Source organism: Lutjanus erythropterus, chromosome 15 (genome assembly GCF_056507025.1).
Source record: "Lutjanus erythropterus isolate fLutEry1 chromosome 15, fLutEry1.hap2, whole genome shotgun sequence".
NCBI lineage: Eukaryota > Metazoa > Chordata > Actinopteri > Lutjaniformes > Lutjanidae > Lutjanus > Lutjanus erythropterus.
In genome coordinates, this window is record NC_139331.1 from 34,292,276 (window position 1) to 34,312,823 (window position 20,548).

Sequence of the window (20,548 nt, forward strand, 5' to 3'; positions counted from 1 at the left end):
GCGTTGTGATACACAAGGCGAGCACACAGATTGGAGCATCGATCTTGTTTCCTCGAGAAACGAGACAGAGGAAGACAGAAACTGAGACCAAAACTAAGAAATGGAGAAAAGAGATCCAGCTGCAAAGAGAGTTGTAACAAAGATACGAGAGTTAAGAGAATCATCCACAGGGTTGTATTTTATCAGTTCATGCTGTAACTCTTTTTAATGTATGATGTCTCAAAAAGTCCATTTTAGTCACCTCATGTGAAGCTCTCAATTATGGGATATAAGGAAAAATTGGAAAAGAGACTGGCCGGAGTGAAAGTTTTTAACTCTCACCTGTCTGTCAGCCAGCCAGCTTCAGACTAAAGGATTTTATTTTAATATGACTGAGAATTTTAAGCTGTGGATGTATGAGCACTCTGAGCCCCGCAGCCAGGGCTCAGACAAAACTCCACACTCTTTTTAGACTCAAATTTCCAGACTTATATTTCACATCCGAGTACAAGGAGCCAGATGTTTGTCATGTAAATGACAAAAGTCAATGACAAAATTAGCCGCCAACAAATTTAACTGTTGACAATTCATTGGTTACATCATCACGCATGTTTTTAACATTGTGGAGCTAAACATTGTTTTTCCAGAGCTGATGGAAGAAGCGAGTGAGCCATCTTCTCGTTCTTTCCCGTCTCCACGGAGAGGTGCATGTTCGCAATAGCAACCAGGAAATGACAGGTAAATAAACTGTATCAAAACGGCTAAGTTCCGGGAGCATTTCACCCTGAACGTAGCAGAGAAAAGGATTACCATGAAGATTTGAAGAGGAGGCATGTTGGACATGTGGACGGTGTGGACTGAATGTCAGCGTTTCCCATGCATTCACTTATTTGTGGCGAGTCGTCACAGTTAAAACATGAGCCGCCAGAAACTGATTTTCTGTCTTTAGAGCTGTGCTTCTCTCTCTCGGTCGTGTCTAGAAGCTAACCCTTGATTTCCTCGACTTGCCCCTGATCACTCTCTTCACTCCCTCTATGTGAACTGGTGAAAAAATTCAAAACGTGAGTTGTATTTTTTTGGGTGACCGATTGATTAATTATTTCAATAATCAGACTTTAGTTTCTGCCCTAGTATCTATGCTATTATGTTGCCAAATAATTTGCAGAAGTTTCTAACTTGTGTTTTGGGATTGTCAGGTCAGCCCTCAGAAAACTTTTAAAGGCGCTTAAACAGGAAGTTGGATGAGACTCTGCTGTCTCACATCTCTGCCCAAAGAGGAAGTGAAGAAACCAGTGACACCTACTTGAATAATTTTCCTTTCAGATATTGAATAAATATTATATTGTTGTTCCTCCCATAGTTTTTAGTCTATTTTATGAATAAGAACTGAAAATGATTTGAAAAAAAGTGAAAATAAATCGTTTTCAGAGTTTATTCACTGTATCCATGGAAACGCAGCAATTAAGGGGTGATTTAGTTAGACAGAAAAGTCTGTTTCCTTTTCCAACATTACTACATAACTCTAATGTTCAGATGAGCTTCATGTTTGGTTATTTGTGATGCTACGCACAGAACATGCAATTAAATATATGTAAAAGACCTGTTTTGCAGGCGGTGATGAACAGCTCTGAGAATGCACGTTCAGACGCGCCATACTTCTTACCTCCCTTTTGACAACATACAGCTCGCTCTAGACCGCGCTCTCTCACACAGTGGTGAACATTTTGCTCCAAACACCACCTCAAAACACCCTGTTTATGATCAATATATTTTTGGAATTTCTGAAGTTAATATTTGAGAAAATGTAATAGTGGTAAAAGCCTGGAAACAAATATTTTTCCATACTTTCTTTTCTTTTTTTCCATACTAAAATCAGTCCATACCTCGAAGGAACCCTGAGCAGATACCTCAGTGTTTCAGCCTTAAATATATTTCAGTTCATCTCATTGTTACTGACTCACAGATAAAACCTCTAAATCATCCCCCAAGAACTCCCCTCACCAATCACAATGATCAATGGACGAGCATCTCCTTAATTAGCGGAAATGACTTATTTTTGCCTCGACATATGAAGGACAGTGATAAAAGGCAAAGTCAAAAACATCCTGAAAGCTAAATATACAAAGAACAGAACCTTCAGAACACGTCAAACTGAGGCCTGAAAATATTCACACATATAGATTTTGCTCATTATCGTCTATGAATATGTATCTAACACACAGCAAAACCTGTTAATGCTAACAGTAGCTGACAAGTTGCAGCTAGTTTTTGTTGTAACTGTCATGAAGCGAGACGAGGACAAAATAACCAGTTTTCTATCACTGTGCAGTCAGCGTAGCTTTTGTCTGTGTCTGGAAAAAGGTTTGCAATTTTAACGTAACTGTTTTATTATCTCTGAGTGCGAACACAGTGTGGAAAGAGAGCAGATAAACAGGCTCCCTGCCACGACTCGTTCTTCTTGCAAGTTTCCAACAACATAGACATGAGTTTGACATCAGTATCAGAAAAACACACCAGCATAAATAAAAGGAGCCGATCAGCTTGGAGGGATACGATTCCCATGGATCGTACAATTTGGAACCGGTTCTCAGCTGGAACCAGTTCTCTTACTGTCATTTTAATATCGACACTGGAGCCTGAACCTGCAGAATATGAAAATGTGCACAATGTGTGACATTTTGATCCCATCACTGAATCCCTTTGAATCGACTGAAATTTAAATCAGTTGGGATCAGAACACTGTTAACTAAAATAAATATGAGGTTTGGAGTCGGTGTCAAGGTGCTGCTTTTTATTTTTTCAACAGCCTTGCACCTGAACAATTTTGGGGCTGATTGTAGGCACTATTTGGCTGATGTGGCAGATTTTTAAAGGTTAATGTGAGCCTGAGGAGCCGTGCCGTGGCACAGAGCACAAACCAACAAAACACAAAAAAAAACAATAGTCAGCCTCGACGTGTTTGCAGTGTGTCAGGCAGCAGTTTAACACAAATATCTCTACTTTTCATACAGGCTGAATATACTTTGGTTTTAATGCATTTGCGGGAAATTATTGATTATTTTTATTTTGCGTCACTACATGCCCCCTTCTCAACATCAAGACTGATTTCAACGTAAATGGATGGAGCAATAACACACAGAAAATACATTTTTAGCAGCTAAAAAAATCAGTATCAGCTTAAGTGTACGCTATATTAAAAATATTTTCACTGCTTCACCTTGCCATCTGTGTTTTTGTCTTGTTTCATGTAAAAAAAAAATGTTGCCTCGAACGAAGCAGTTGCTTTTCAATCAGTAACTTTTTTTAGTTCACCAGATTTTAATGTTCCTTCAAATGTGGTGGAAAAAGAAAAGAAATAGGAATGTACAGCAGGGACTTTTTAAGTTCCTGGAGCTCCTTAATTCCTGTAATTATTTGGTCAGCAAGAGACATGACAGTATGAGCCAGATCCTATCAGGGTGAAGTCATTTCCAACAGGAAACCGTCGTTATATAAGCAAATATCACTCTCTCCAAAGCAACAAGCCACTTTGGCAAAGTCAATAATTTTACCTCCAGAAAACAGGAGTTGTTGGTTGTGCCGACCACCAATTACTGTAGGTAAATTTCTGACAATGGATAAGTTCCACCCTCCTCAAAAAATCTGAACTCACCCTTATAACAATTAGGGATGTGTGCAATTAGTCAACTAGATGGTTAGACGTCACCACGATTGCTAATCGGCACCAGAAATACTAGTTGGTTAAACTACTATTTACTATTTTATTTGTGCACAATGCCAGTTAACTGTTGCCTCTAAGATATTATGCAGCTGCCTGCCACTAGTCAGGGCTGCAACCCCATCAGACGCCAGCCCCTCCCGCCATACGCCATAAGCGCATATGCCCTGATAGCCCATGCAAACCTGGATGTTTTATCAGCAAAGTCAGACAAATGACAGCTCATAAAACCACCTCGGTCTGGCGGTTTTCTAATCTAGAAAAATGGAAATAACGTTGAATGTAGACTCTGACAGAAGAAACTGGTGTATAATCACTTGACTGGAGCAACACGTGACCACGTTCAGCACAGACACGGACATTAACCTGCAAGCAGAGCAGCTGATGCTGCTAGCACCGCTAACGTTAGCCACACTGTGTAGCAGGCTGGCAGCTAACGTCATCTCCAGGTCATTTACCCACAGACACTGTGATCCTCTTCTGTCTGAAAAGTCGAAGCATTTATTGAGTTGTCATGTTTTGCAGGTTAATGTGTTGTGTGTTCGTACTGCACGGCGCAACATGGCGCACATTTCAGCAGCATTTAAAATATGACTTGGTGATTGTATGGCTTCAAGTGGCTCTTAATACACAGAGTGTTGTTCTGGACAGTGTTAAACATTATCAATTAATAAACTGTGCTCAATTTTAACTGCTTTCTGAGTGTTTTCTTGTTGTTAGACTAGTCAACCAGTCTGGCAGGGAAATCAGTCGTCAAAAACATCCCTACTAATAATCTGCTGAGACACACTGATGTTTATGGTAACAATGTTCTTATCACTTCAAGGCAGAGTCATAGCTCTAGTTTACTGAAATAACTGTAATTGTATGGTATCAAATATCATGTCTGTCTGGTTCATCATACAGCACATCCGCCTTCAAGTCTGATCAAACACCTGCCCTGGGATGGTCAAAATTCATCCATGACAGAGAGAGGAAGGGACACACACACACACACACACACAGAGAGAGAGAGAGACAGAGTCAGAGTGTCCTTCAGTATTCAACGAACCAACAGATTGTTTCCTCTCATGTTTGGACTTCTGAAGGCAAAAACTCCGTAAAGATCCCCCGCCAACCAGCCTGAGGACACAGGCACACTCCAACCCCGCTGCTTCAAAGACTTCGTCCTCACTGTGCATGTGTGTGTGTGTGTGTGTGTGTGTGTGTGTGCGTATCATTGCATGTGTGTGTTCTCACCCCTGTGCAAGAAATACCATTTTTTTCCTGTGTGCACATGCAGATGAGGGTGTGATTCTGCATATAAGTGTTTCTGTGTGTGTGTACAGGAGTACCATGCCTTGTACAGGAAGTAGTCGTGCTAGGTAAACAGGAGTGCGGGCTAATCCTGTGAGGAATGGGAATTCTGCATTAGCATTTGAATAGCGCACCGTGCCATGAGTACTGCTGACAAAACTAACACACATCTTCAGTCCTGGTTTACACTCGCACACAAATACGCTGCATATATTCAGAGCTGAAGAGGACAATTTTTTTTTATAGCAGTCAGACACACGAAGCTTATATTTACACGGGATCCTTCAGAGAAAAAAAAAAAAAACTACCTGCTGATTGTTTTTGGAGGTTTATCCACTGGGGGTTTCTGAGCTCCAATTTGCTTCACATTTACACACCTCTGCACATTCTCACCTGCAAGCTGTCCGGCACAACCGCGGTCTGCATTTACATGCACATTAATAATGTGATTATACTGTAATTAGGCCAATAATGAGGGTAAGAGCCCATGTAAACAACATCTGATTACATGCAAGTATGCATAATTGCAGGAACATATGCCGGTGTCAGGATGAAAAGCTTGCCTTTTCAAATTTTGCTCTGATTTTTTTTCCCACCAAACCTAAAAGACAAAGGGCAGGTTTTGGTCTTTTCCTTTGACCTTTTCCAGGTACCTTTTTAGCAGGAGTCTGACGCATGTGATGCATTTTGTCCACTTGAATTTGTTTCAGTCTGGGTCTTTGTGCCATACTTCCTGCACTCCAGAGGCCACTGTTTCAAAGGCAGACTTCCACTGTTAGGGTGCAGTTTGCAGCACTGAATGTCACTTGTCAAACACAAGCCTCAAGACTGCACAGTATTCATTCACTCAGTAGCAAGCACTTGTTGCCAGCAGTTTCAATATTATGTGGTAAACTTCTGAACTAGTCCAAACTGGAATTACCACCTCGCAGCTGTGTGCCTCCAACCAGTCAAGCTGCAGTTTACATCCATTTCTCTCATATAACTGTAGTGAAGATTTTGAAGGAATTTAATAAAAGGTATTTAGTGCATTAAGGTTTTGGCAGAGTGGAAGATCTCACTATATTATCATGTGTGATTCCAGTGAATGATTTCCTATGACAAACAATGTTTTCACTGACAGACTGTTTTAACAGGGGAGCTGAACAGTACGACGTCACAGTGAAGTTGACCTTTTGGATGTAAAATGTCATCAAATCATCATTTTATCCTATTAGACATAAGCGCATGACTTCTTGAGTTATGGCCAAAAACCTCGACCTTTGACCACCACATTCTAATCGGTTCATTCTTGAGCTCAAGTGGAGATTTGAACCGAATTTGAAGAAATTTCTTCGAGGTGTTCTTGAGATATCGTGTTTTACAAGAATGTGACAGACATGAGGTCACAGAGATCTGGACCTTTGACCTTTAATCTTCAAAAGTATGTACATAAAAACGGACGGACGAGCTGCAAACACAATGCCTCCAGCCACAGCTGCCACTGACGCAGAGGCATAAAAAGACTCTTGTTTTGTGCAAAAAATGGCGACTCAAACAAAGCCGCCGCTATTCAATCTGCCACGGTTTTAGTTCACCAGATCTTAATGATCCTTCAAACAGAACGGCAACAGGAATGCATAACAGGGACATTTTTGGGTTCTTGGAGCTCATTAGTTTAGAGTATTTGGTCAACAAGAGAGATACAGTATGAGCCAGGACCTATCAGGGTGAAATCTGTTGTACAACAACACAACACTGCAGGCTGCTTGTATGCAGCAACAAGGAGTGCTTGTCACTGATGTTAATGTTGGAACTTGAGAGCTACAGTAGATTACATTAGTTTTATCACTGGGAAAACAATCTAAAGGTGGGAATGGTGCTGGTTAAAGAGCAGAATATACTACTGAACAGACACTCACTTGACAGCAGATGTGGTTCTGCTTCTACAGAAAACTGCTTACATTCACATGCACACCACATTTCCTCTAATATTCAGAAAATGGCAATATTCTGATTTTTGTCATGTAAACAGTATATTCAGCTTGGATATTCTGAATTAATTCTGAATGGAACATATTCCGATTAAGACATCTGAGATAGGCTGGTATTATTCTGGTTTTAGGAGCATTCTTTGGACATTAACACGGCAAATTTAGAATATACGTCTTGGTTGCGGAGTTTGTGACGCACAACCTCTTACACCCTATGCTGTAAACAAACCAACTACCCAACAGTTTGCAAAGCTGGAGTAGAGATGCGTGCACAAAAGAAAATCTTTTAACATTACTTTAAACATTTGGTATCAATATATTTTTGGATATGCGCTAACATTGCAATGCTGACCTCTTCGAGAAGGGGGTTAAATGTGAGAAAAAGGGAGACTGTGCACGATCAAACAAGTCCAACACTGGTGGAAAACAGAAAGAAGCATCCATGATCTGAGCATGCACAGCTGCATGTAAATGGGAGTATTAAATGAATATTCATTTTCATTAGCCATGAAAAACATCTTAGCAGGAATATGGTCTTTTTCAGAATAAGGGCAAAAACAAGAATTTTGTGTGCATGTTAATGTAGCCACTGACATATATTAAAATAGACAACATGACAGCTCCCTAAAAGTGAAAACAAAACATCTCAATCACCCTCTAGTGGCTGGCTGCAGTATGGTTTCTGACATTTACATAGTTCTTATGACACTGATATAGGGTTGTGGCACATGGACTTTTTCTTACCATGTTGACAAAGCAACATATTCCCACAGGAATGCAGTTTCCATGACTGCCTTAATGATTACATTTTACTGGACTTTATTGGAGGATACTGTCATAAGCCTCGGTAGCTCCTTTTAGGGCAGTGCATAAGTATGTGGCAGGTGCGCGTGAAGGAGATTGAGTGGCAGACTGCCGGTGCTGATCATAGCAATAAGCCGTCAATCTAGCAGTAAATGTACAGTGCAGGTTAGAGTGCGTCAGTTAATAAATGCTGCAGCTTCTCAAGGCCAAGAAAAGCCTCATCTGTTGTTTCCCAACTGCTGCAAGTGAAAGGGGTTAGCACTGGAGTAAACTGAGCAGGAAAGCTCACGCACTGTGTTCTCACAGCGCTGACTCTGGTGCAATTATATCCCTTTCAGAAGCTTTGCGATCCAGCCCTGAACGGCTCTATCGACTGATCAGACGCTGAGTTCCTGTGTGACAGCGCTGGTCCTTAGGTGTACTAATAGATCAATGCACTCATCTCAGCACGAGATTGACCCTTCAGAATAAAATTTGCAGTGATGCCGGGAAGAAGCTCAACCCCACGGTGGGCAACACATGACAGTGGTATTGCAGTAATATGGTTATAATCACAATTTATGTGTGTTCAAGTTTGGTTTTAATTAGTTTCTGATGCTATACAAAAGTTTCAGTCAGGATTTTCCTAAAAAACGATGTATAGTCTTAAAATAATCCAATGTTTAGCATAATCTAAACCATTACTTCTGACTCGCTAGCAGGGTTTAATTCTCTCATATTTCGGGATGCTTCACCAACCCAAAGCACTGACGAAACTCAATCAGCTATCTTTGTGATGCGTTTAAAAACAGTTACCAACAAATCCTCTTTATTCTACCTTTAAGAACGTAGCATCAACACTTGCACAAGACCATCAGGTTTTAATTCGTAAGACTGTATCATATACTGATCCTGTTTGAACTCATGTTTGAATAATACATCAGTGCAACAGAAACGGCTCACTTTACAGTAGGTTTCTTTTTTTATGAGATGAACAGACCGTGTCCTTGGTAATGATGGTACGAGGCTGCTGACGGATCCTACATTTTTACACTGGGTGTGAAAAACTGTAGGATTAAGTTGGCAGGCCTGTATCTGGCACGGGTATTAGCCGAGGTGTGTAACAGTATGTGTGTTCTGACTTGAAAATGATACGCTCACACACTGACTGCCCCGCTGAATGAAGACAGATTCTCTCATTTGCTTGTGGGCTCACATCTCGCAGAACAAGTCCACACAAGACGTTTGTTTTTTCTTCTTCTTCTTCTTCTTCCTCTTCTTCTCCTGATCAGCTAAGTGGTTGCAGCTGTTTCTACCCCTTCTACTAAAGTACTTTAATTACATTTCAAATTTCATATCAGAGGCATTTAGCTGAGGATCTTACCCGGTCAACTTACAATGAGAGAAACAGCAGATTAAGCCTCAATGCCTGCATTATCCGCCGTTTGAAAAACACCTCCTACTCAGACAAATTTAAGGCGAGCTTCAAAATTAAGACAAAGCGTGGCTCTTCTTTAAGAACTGTTGATGTCTTAAGAGCTTTGTTGACACATAATTATCATACTTTCTCTCACTGGATTCTCTATTTTTCACAAATTATGCTGAGTTTCCCTAAAACTGCATTTTGTAAATTAACTCCTATTATATCCCCTTTTTCTTTTTAAAGCACCAACTAATACCTTTGATCGTTTTGTCAAGCTAAGCTTAACGTCAGCTCTGCCTGATACCTGTGATCTTGTGTGTCTAATATTTCTACCCCCGTCATTTCAGACCTGCCCTGTCTTACCTGTCCACTACAGGCCACTGCAGAGGTTCATGCTCCTGCACATCATCTGACCTCCATCGCCTGTCTGCCCGGCTGCTCCCCACGAGTCATTAGATCCAGTAGATGTAGCAGACTTTCCTGCTACCCTCAGTGTTTCAGCCTCGCTCATGTTATTGCTGCCTGTTCTGATGAACCATTGCCTTGTTTTTTATATCCGCATGCTTGTCTTTGGTTTTGTTTGCCTGATCTAACTGCCTTCGTGTGTCCAACATACTGAGAAACAAGACTGAGGCTTTCCTCAGACTGCCAGCCCAAATCCTTTTTTTTGGCATATCCAGTTTGTATCCAGATTGATTTTTAGCAAGTCTGGACAACAACAAAAAAGCACATGAAATGAGATTTTTGCAAACTGGATCCAAACCCTATTTGGAGGTAGTTTGAAGTGCGATTCCAATCAGATTTCTACAGATGCATCTCAGCCTAACCTGGTGCCATTTCCAACTCATCAAACACTGCCATTTCATCACCGCCCCTCAGCAACTCATACAGACACGCTAGGTACCAGTTACCAGCTAACAGAGACGTAGCAGGCTTTCAGTAGATTTCAATAAATCCATCCACAGCTGTATTAGATTCAAAGGGCTTCCAATGTAGTATAAAGTAGGGATGAGCACGATTAGTTAACTATACGATTAAATGTCCCCACCCATGCTAGTCGGCACCAGAAATACTAGTAATTTAAAATATTTATCAATATTTCATTCATGCACGATGCCAGTTATCTGTTGCCTCTAAGATTTTATGCAGCCGCACGCCACTTATCGGGGCTGCGGCTCTGTCGGACAGCAGCCCCTCTTGCCCAGTGCGTATGAACCGATCACCCTGGAAACCCCGGATGTTTATATCAGCAAAGAGTCTGACTCTGCAGGCTGTGTTTCTCTCACTCCTCACCCAGCTCAGCGCACTCGTGGTCCGGCTGAGTGGGTGTGTACCGTGCCGGTGGATGACAGCGCAAAGTGGAGCAGCAGCTGTCACTCTGCAGACCATTACATGTGCAAAATAAAATGACATATATCGCCCCCAAAAAATTGGCCAAAAAGAACAGGCAGTGATGGTTTCAGCCCATCGCTGAAAGGTGTCCAAACGCCCAACCCTCGTGCACATGTGGCACAAAAACAATCCAGTCCAAAGAAGTCATCCCCACCGAGCGAGTCAAACTTCCTGAATCAGTATTCAGACCAGTTACGGAGCCAAGCTCAGGTCTATTAACTGGCTGCCACATCAGGCCTCTGCTCAAATGTCGGCTGCACGTTTCAGAGAAGTGTCATAATGAAGTGTCACTGGTCTGCTCTCATTTGATCATGTCACGAGGGAAGTACGAGATTTCTAAATTCTTTCAAACCAACTGTAGCTCTAAAACCAAACTCAGATTGTTACAGAAACACACACACACACACACACACACACACACGCTTTTGCCTGCAGGTGATCTTACAGTAATGTGTGTTTATGCAGTATACTCAGACTTTCTAAAAGCTTTCATTTAGTGACTGATGTGCATTTGCATTTTACATTTTGGCACTGATTAAATAACTGATGCTCAGATCCAAAACAACTCACTCTGACAAGAACAGCAGAGTAAGTTTCAGGTCTTTGATCGGCTGCATTTCAAACAACCAGCAACAAGCAGCTCGGGGTAGGTCAGAGGCCACAACATGCTGTTGATCAATAGAACAAATAATCTTGTGATACAACAACATTACACATATATTCTAGGAAAGTACAAGGAACACAAAGAGCTGAGTGGAAAGCTATTAGATTTTATATGCAGCTCTTTGCAGCATTTATGTATTTCTGTTGTCTCTACATAAACACTCGTCACGTTGACACAGACTGCTGAGTCTCAGTGTGCGGTGGAGGAGCTGAATATGCAGCAGCCCTCACATACGCACAGAAATGCATTGCACAGACATTCATACAATGGTCTCTCCACCTGAAAATCTTTTGTGGTGATGCCTTTGAAACATTCGTTAAAAGTGCACTGAACTGGGTGGGTTTTGCCTTTAGCACAGAGTGACTCACAAATAAAGAAATAAAGTCTGATTCTGGTACAAGTAAGTTTCATTACTGAAATAACCGGCAGCAGAAGACTCCGCTAACCTTCATGGATACTTCACTTTTACTGTGCTGTTAATGTGAAACCTCACACACTCAAACCTGCAATTTTCCTGTAACATTTTTAGATCGGCTCATAATGTTTCTAGTTGCAAAGAGTGACTTTATGGATTCCTGTTCCTGTGCACCTGTAGTGTTTGCAATGCAAATTAAGTAGAGTTTACACTACTTTAGGTATATTTTCATGTCTTCTCATCTCACAGTATTCCTACAGAAGCATTTCTTGAAAATGTGGGCTGTTCTAGGATTTCTGTTGCGTGTGTGTGCTCGTAGTTCAATAATACAAGGTAAGAGAGGCAGGATCAATACAATTTATCCCACCAGCCACAGTTAACATGCTGCAGGTCTTTTGCATAACAGACATCCTGCAGTGCACACTGGGTGCAGGAACCAAGCCGGGTCGAAAATGAACATGATTATCTTCAAAGGAGCCCCAGCAATCTGATAATGACTTTATATAATTATAAAAAGCCCCTATAGTGGATGCATGGGCATATTATAAGGGCATTATATGAATATCACGTATTGTATTATCATATGAAAGAAAAAAAATATAGCAAGTTGACTATTACATCATGAACTATAGAGCAACTACAGGCAGGCAAAGTGTAGGATTAAATATCCTGTGATGGCATGAGAGGTAAATGTATGCTGTGAGCAAACACAAAATTGAAAAAAATAAAGTTTTAAAGTTACAGTATAGCAAATTTTCTCTAGTTCACACCGGGAGCTGACAGAAGAAACACTTGTAGGAGAAATTAGCTTCATATATTTAGTCCTTTACATGAATTAAGTTCTTACAGAGTTTGGAACTTTTGGCTGTATTTGGCTTTTGAATCTTGTGAGATTTTTTGCCTTGAATTATCTATGTCAGAAGGAAATATTGTACTTTACTCCACGGAATTAGTTGCATATTAGGAATTTACTTGCAAAAGATGAAAAAAAAAAAACTTAACTAAACCCGCTACATAGACTGCTAGAGGTATGAAGTGGCATGAAAAGACCCAGCTGAAGTAGGCCTACAAGTACCTCAAATTTATACTTACTTTTCACTACTGATGCCCATTTGTTTGCTTTTACTCAATTTCAAACACAGGAGTTTTACTTTTATTGTTAAATTTACTCAAGACTCATAAATTGCAAACTTTTTGCAGCGCACCACTGGATCACACACTGACGTAAAGTTTCGAGCCACACATTGGCTACATAAATTCAGCTCAGATGCTCTCTCAGAGGACCTGTAAGAACACCTGGTAACTTTAATGGAAGCGTCACTTCTATAAAATGTCTTAGAATTAATATTTTAAGGTTTTGCTTTAATGTACTTGCACTTTGATCTGCTCTAAATGCTCTTTTAAATGTTCTTTTATGCTTCTTATTCTGTATTTAATGGGGTGGGATTTTGCGGGTTTCTGATTTTTTAATTCTTGTTCTGTAAATCTTTTAATATGGAAAGCACTTTGCGCTTCAGCTTGAAAAGTGCTATATAAATAAATGTATTATTATTAATGTAAGCTTACTCATGTACTCTGTTTATTATTACTGGTTGTGGTCTGCATGGAAATGTTTTAATTTATGTTTGTGTTATACAGAAAACCATCCATCCTCTCATCCTATCATCTGTTGATCCCAGTCACTCAGTAAATGGTTAAAATGGATCCTTGTGTTTGGATGTGCACACCAGCTAGAGGTTATACAGTTCAAATTATAAATACAGTCTTGTTTTAAGTGTAATGCATATTAAGATGGCTACAAATAAAAGTACAGACTTATAAAAAGTACAAATATCCAAACAGACTACTGAATTAGAGTAACTTCAGTATGTGTAATTAGTTACTTCCATCTCTGGAACTGTTGCAGTTTAACTTGCAGCATGTTTCTTCCTAACTCCTGCAGACCAGCTTGATTAAAGTTAATGATCTGAATACTTCTTTGTGCCAAAAACCAGCCGCTAATTTCACTAAACTCCTCGTATTGGCAGTTAAGCACAGGATGGAGAGGCGTTCAGAGTTTTCTACAGGAGATGAACCTCCAGTGTGACAGCTGTGAACTACACACACACACACACACACACACACACACACACACACACACACACACACACACACACACACACACACGCACACACACCCTGGAGGTCCCTCCTGTCATATCATGGCCACTTTCTTCCGGACACACACTCAAACACACACGTGAGGAGGTGATAGTATCTTCACTTCACCTGGTTGTACGCTGTCTCTCCGCCTCCCGCTGCTCCTCCTCCTCCTCCTCCTGCTGCTCCTGCTCCGGTACCGAGCTCCGGCAGCTTCCTCCGGCTCAGCACCAGCAGGTAAACCAGCGCTCCCAGCCACACCAGCACCGCCACGGCCACCGCCAGCCTCCGACAGAGACGCTTCATTTTCCGCTCAGGAGGAGCCGGCGGCGCCCGCAGCCCGGCTGCCGTCAGAATCCCATTTTACACAAGCGAGAAAACAAATGAAGCCGAGCGGCCGACCCGCGACAACTAACGCGCACAAGTCCGTCCGGTCCCGCTGCCGGTCACACACCGACTACACCGCGCGCGCTCTGCCTCTCTCAACTCTCTCAGAGGCTGGAGCGCTTCTCTGACACGCCTGACAGCCGTGTGCGCGTGCGTTCCCGCCTGCGTGCGTGCATGTGCGAGTGTGAATCAGTGTGCTTCTCTGAGGGTGTCCTGGACCCTCCTGAAGGTTTGAATGGGAGAGCATGGAGCTCCACCTGCCGACACCCACAACTACTCCACTCAAGTAGAATAGAACAGAATAGAGTCAGGGCTCAATGATGAGGTTTCCCCACAGTCAGGCGAGTAAATCTGGCAACCTCACCGGGCAAGTAGTAAAAATAATTAAACTATTTACCTGTTTTGATTAGAGCTGCAATGATTAATCAGTTATTTGATTAAATTATATTTTTTACAGAAAACAAGTCAACTTCTTTTATTCCAAATTCTTAAAACTGATTTTTTTGTGTTTTTGGTTTCTTCAGTCTTCTATGGCAGTAAACTGATTTGAGGACTTCATCTTGGGCTTTGAGAAAATAATTAACCAATTAATGAACTACAAAAATAATCGTTCCTTGCAGCATTAATTTTGGTAATTAATTATTAAAGTAATTTTTCATTCTTAATGGCAAAAAAATCCTGTTTTCAGCCTCTAAAATGTGGAGATTTTCTGCTTTTATTCATTTATCTTATTAAACTGAATATCTTCAGGTTTTGACAACAACCAGACATTTTAAAGACCTGATCAGGGACTTTGAAAATTTGGACATTTTTCACTCCGTTTCATAGACATTGCTGTCCTAGATTAAAAATGACAATTAACTTCGGTCTTTAATAATTAAACAGTATGTATATTGGCAAGTAAAAATTGATTTTGGCAAGTAGATTTCTGACCATAGAATGGAACAGACATGGGTGCAGAGATGGAAAAACAGACCAAAGAGAAAGCAGATCGACTGGTCGTTCAACAGAAAATTCACCTGGAACACTTCTGATTATGTACTTATCATTTAAAGGGACAGTTCAACCCAAAATCAAAAACTACAGATTTTTTTTGTCTGGCCTCGTAGATAGTTTTGGTGTAAGCTGCAGAGGTTTGGAGAAATATCTGAGAATTAGATGGCACTCAACTTATGGTGCTCAAAGTGCCAAAAAATACATCTGGATGATAAACCACAGACCTCGTTGCGAGCACTTTCACGTAGGAACTACTTTCTTTTTATGATAAAAAGAATAACTGCTCACAACAAGATCTATATTTTTGATTTGGGGGTGAACTGTCCCTTTTAAGTACAATAATAGTTTCTGTCCAAACATACAGTCCAGCTTTTTGTTTACATCTTTTGGTGCACATACATGGATTTTGGACAAAGCCAGTAAACTGAATGTGAAACTGGACAATTTCAGATGTTTTTGACCCCAAAACGTCGCTGTTTTATCACCGTTGATTAATTAGACTCATCTACTATCTTTCTTCCTAATGACTTGTAGCAGCTTTAATAAAAAATGCAAATGATCATTAGCTGCAGCCTCTGACCAAAGACAAAAATAAGAGAGTAGAAAGGAATTTTGCATAAATACTTTAGACTACAATAAAATCCCCAAAAAGGATCACATGGTAGGATGAAGCAGCAGAAAACTTAAAAGAACACAATTTAAAACAAGTGAAAGAAGATAGAGATTTCTGCCATACAGGCCCCTGTCGCTCTGTGTCAGTCTGATTATGACAAAAGCCATAAAAATCCACAATAAACGTCCAAACAAGGCACATATATAAAGATGGGGAGCAAAAACAATTGTGCCTAAAGAGGAGAGGAGATGGGAACAAAAAAGATTTGAGGTGAAAAGAGATGAGATACACAGAAAGAAGAACACACGAGGAGAGAAAAGATGAGGTGAGGAACTGAGACAACACTGAAAAAGAGGAGTGAGATGGGAGGAAGAGGAGGAGAGAGGAAGGGGAGACAAGATGAGTTTTTATGCTCTGTTGCAGTCGCACGAACAGACAAGTTGACAAGAAGAAAACTGTCAGTGATCCCACATTTTATTTCAATAAATTATCAGGCTCACCGCTGAGTACATGGCTCCATCTTATCGTTATTAATAAAACACGTGGAACGAAAATAAAACCGATCCTTCAAATGTGAGGAACCTGAGGAGAAAGCACGTCTTCGCTGTCTTAGTGCACCATCTAGTGTTGAAGCAGAGACACCGTCCCAATGTGTCCCGTCTCCAGTGTGTGAAGGAATATTAAACCTCAAATGATTAGAAAGTCACCATGTGGAGAGATTTTTTCACAAAACATCACTAAAATATATTTGCGTTTAAAGTACAAAACTAATCTCAAAAAGGTGCAAACTGAAAGCCAAAACAGCAATGACAAAAATGTGCACATGTGCCAATCACCCTTTGATACTAACACTGAGGTGGTTGAACACCAAATTCAAATTATATAACACTTTCAGCACAACTTTCAGTGAGTTGCTGACATTTGTGGGCAACTTTACTGTCCTAAGACTGCAGTTATAACGTTCGCATCAGCCTCTCCGTTTTAATTCCAAGTCAGAGATATCAGGAATTTCTGACAGCGATATTTTACACTGAGTAAAAGTAAACTTCAGCAACTTTCCAAGCACTTCCAGCACCTTACAGCTGTGATAAATATATATACACGTCAAATGTTTACGCCATAAATCAGGTGTAATTGTGCTGCAATTAAAGGTCAATACAACAAAGTTTCATGTTTCTGAGTAAACTTGGCATCCTATGTAACCTGACTGAGTCAATATAAAATAATCTCTCAGACAACTCTTTTTTAATATATATATCTTATTGAATCAACAAACTCCCTGCATGTTTTCATCTGTTAGCCTCCCACTCACTGCTCCAGCAGAGACTGACGAATCGCACTAACTATAGCTCTCTGACTTATTTTATTTCTTTATCTAAAAAGCAAACTACTCAGTCAGAAAGCCGTTTATTTTCAAGTAGCTTCAAGCACCTTATCTGAAATTCAAGCTCTTTCAAACCTTGAAAGTACAATAAAACTGAAGTGTTTAAGGATCACAAACCCCAAAAAATTAACAGAACTGTCAAAAAAAACAAGTGGCCACAGGACTACAAAGCCACTGTTGCTGTCTTCTAATATTAACTCCAATTAAACTGATTCACGGCAGCCATATTTACATGTAACAGTAAAGTAAGCACAGGTTTTATCAATGATACTAGTTAAGGTCTCATTCCATTTAGTGTAGCAGAGCCTCTCAGTGAGATGCACAACAGCAGCACCGTGACTCTGTTTGACCTGAATGGAACAGAACCTTAATTAGTATCACTGTTAACACCTGTGTTAATTATATTTCATGTCAAAATGGCTGTGGCGAAAAAAAGGTCTAATCTGAAAAAGAAACCATACAATTGTTGCATCTGGTTTGACATTTAGACACATGTTAAAAGTATGTACTAAAGTAGCCAATTAAGAGTTTTAAAATGATGTGACAGATTAGATGGCTTCATCAGAACAGACAGATTGACTTTTTCATAAGCAGTTTAGCGATCAGACCTGTTTGAGCTACATCAGCTCCCTACAAATGGTGGAAGAAGTGTTTAAACACTTTATTTCAGTAAAAGTCCTGTATTAAAAAATTTAAGTAGATAAAAAAAAATCATCCCTGTTTATGTTTTACTCTTCTATCTGATGTTTTTGGATTTGTCACCTCTACCATTAACTCTCAAAAATATTTAATACATCTGATTCATTCTTGAACGTACCTGTGAATCCATAAAAAGCCTCTTCCACGGAGCAGCTGTCTCTGTGACAGTCTGTTAGGAGCCAGCACTGAATATATGTATATATAGTGGCTTGGCCAAACCAAATAACACACGAGGGGAAAACAAGATTCATGGCTACTACAACTAATACAAGGCATAAACTGACTAAAGCCTGATCTCCCCTCTGACTTGGCAGCACATGGTTCAGTCTGATTGGATGGCACCGGGACTTTAAGAGTCTTCAGCCTTTAGACACAACTTTTGCTCAACCAGGAAGAGAACCGCCCCCAACAACCACAGTCACTCAAAGACAAAGGAGCACATGGTTAACACTACAGAGAAGTACAGTGTGCGCTCCATTTAAACAGTGTGAGGATAAAAGCAAATCAACGATACAAGATACGTATCAAACAACCTGTGTGATGTGAATTGTTCAGGTGTGACTGACTGCAGATTTTATAAAACCAACTGCTGGGTTGAAGCTGCTGGGTCATAGGATGGGTAGGTCTGAGCTAACACTGGGTTAAAATTACGCTTAATACAACCAGATAAATGTTCTTTACAGTTAACATGAACTGAAAACCACGTTTCAGCTTCTTAGTGAGCTGGTGTGAGATCCATCGTCATAAAGTCAGTACAGGTACTGATTAACTGACCAGCTGACAGCCACTGCTGCTAAGTTAGCATACTACTTGTAGATTGTCGGCCAAGTGTTTGTTGTGTTTGTCCCTTGTGAGCTACCATACTTGCAGTTCTGTTTGCAGCCAGCCAATCAGAATACTTTTTGTTCAGTCAGTTCAGTGAGTCAGGAGGATGTGGGTTGTTTGTCGTTTCCACCTGGTCTGCTTTGCATCAGTTAATAATAAATCCTGCAGTTTTGTCTTATGCCGGTGTGATTCTTGACTCTCACACACACAAGGACCAACAGCTACACTACTGATACTGTGCCAGATTTTAAGTAGTATTTTTCAACCCACCTTTTGGTAGCTTTAACTCAACAACCTGATGATTTTTACCCATTTTTGGGCAGAGAACATAACCCAGCATGTTGAGTCAAACCCATAACCCAACCCTGCTGGGTCATAATGACCCACGGCTGGGTCGGTCCATTCTTCACCCAGCACTGGGTCACTGAAGTTTTTAACCCAGCAGCTGTTGGGTTGGTCAGTGCGACTGAACCTGCGTAGGAGCGTGTGAATGTTAGTATGTGTGGCTGTGCTCATCACAACATTTAACACTCGTACAGAGCAGCAAAAAATATTCTCTCGATCTCCGACCGTGTACAGAAACGTACCAAAAATGGTAAAACTACTGGCATTGAAATGTTTAAAGGGACAGTCATCCCTAAAGCCAAATGTTTTCCTCTCATCTGTTGTGCTGTTTATCCATCTGGACACTGTGGTTTCGGTGTGAGTTGCATTTAGAAATGCCAGTTTATGTATGATGAGATTAATCAGCCTGTTAGTTACAGAGAAGGCTGATCGTTGTGTGATGGTCTTTCAGTGCAGAATTATCAGACAGTGATCTCTGCAGGGGAAGACAACTATCAGCTGAAGACAAGCAAGTTTCACGGATAGAAGGATATTTAATTTTATACTGAAAGGGCTTGAATATGCTGATCATTTTGTTCCTGGTAGGAGCTGTTTATGCTCTAGGTTTATGAATCATTCCAACATTTCAGTGATTGTATGATGGAAACAGTTCCAGCACGTTTGATGTTGTATTAATTCTTTTTATTTGAAAATAAAGAAAATTAAAGAAACGTTTGCCCCCGCCCACCTGTCATTTTGCAACAGTGGCCTCTGTGCAAAACAAGTTCAGCCTCCCTGGTCTCTATGTTGTCAGATAAAAGTGAAAAATGTTCATCCCAAATCCCTGAATTTCTTGTTTTGTCAGTCCAAAACACAGATATTCAGTTGAATGTGATAATAAACAGGGAAAAGCTGGAAATCTCCATATTTGAGAGGCTGAAAACAGCAATTTTGCATCAAAAAATGACTTTGATCATCAATCACTGATCAAATATTGAAAATGTCTTTTTATCGCTTGCTCGGTTGGGCAAGTGAGGCGCTAAAATTACTTGCCCAACATGGCATTTTACATGCCGCAGGTAAGCAGACAATCCTTATTGTTTACCCTGAATTATAGTTGATCAGTATTTTGAGATATCTGCTAAAGCTCCAAAACTGTGACCTGTGTTTTCTTGTGTTTTAATGAGCATTAAACTCAGCCACCAGTATTACAGGAACTGGTCATGAACTGATACTTGTAGGTCGTCTTCTTGCAGCAGGCAGGCAGATACATTAGATATTATACAACATATCATATATAACATTATGTTTTAATATAAAAAAAGGAAACTAGCAAAATCACAGCAGGAAAAACAAAAATTATAGTAATTTAAGATCATGACATATATGATTTTCAACTCTTGTGTGATATTTTAGCTCATAATAACAAACTCTGATGGATATTATGGCATTCTGTTCATGGTTTATTTTCAGAGAGAAAACCTTGTTTCAAACAAATGTTAAAATATGGTAAAAGAAACACAGATTAACACACACCAC

At 40.3% G+C, this 20,548-nt stretch overlaps 1 protein-coding gene across 1 annotated transcript in view; it reads right to left on the reverse strand.

The window, feature by feature from the left end:
- galnt14 (UDP-N-acetyl-alpha-D-galactosamine:polypeptide N-acetylgalactosaminyltransferase 14 (GalNAc-T14)) overlaps positions 1 to 14,292 on the reverse strand; it is a 229,672-nt gene extending 215,380 nt beyond the window's left edge. The window contains exon 1 of the mRNA XM_084737770.1: positions 13,911 to 14,292. Within this exon, the coding sequence (XP_084593896.1) occupies positions 13,911 to 14,087 (177 nt within the window). The 5' untranslated portion in view covers positions 14,088 to 14,292. The remainder of the gene's footprint in view (positions 1 to 13,910) is intronic.
- Positions 14,293 to 20,548: the final 6,256 nt, after the last annotated feature.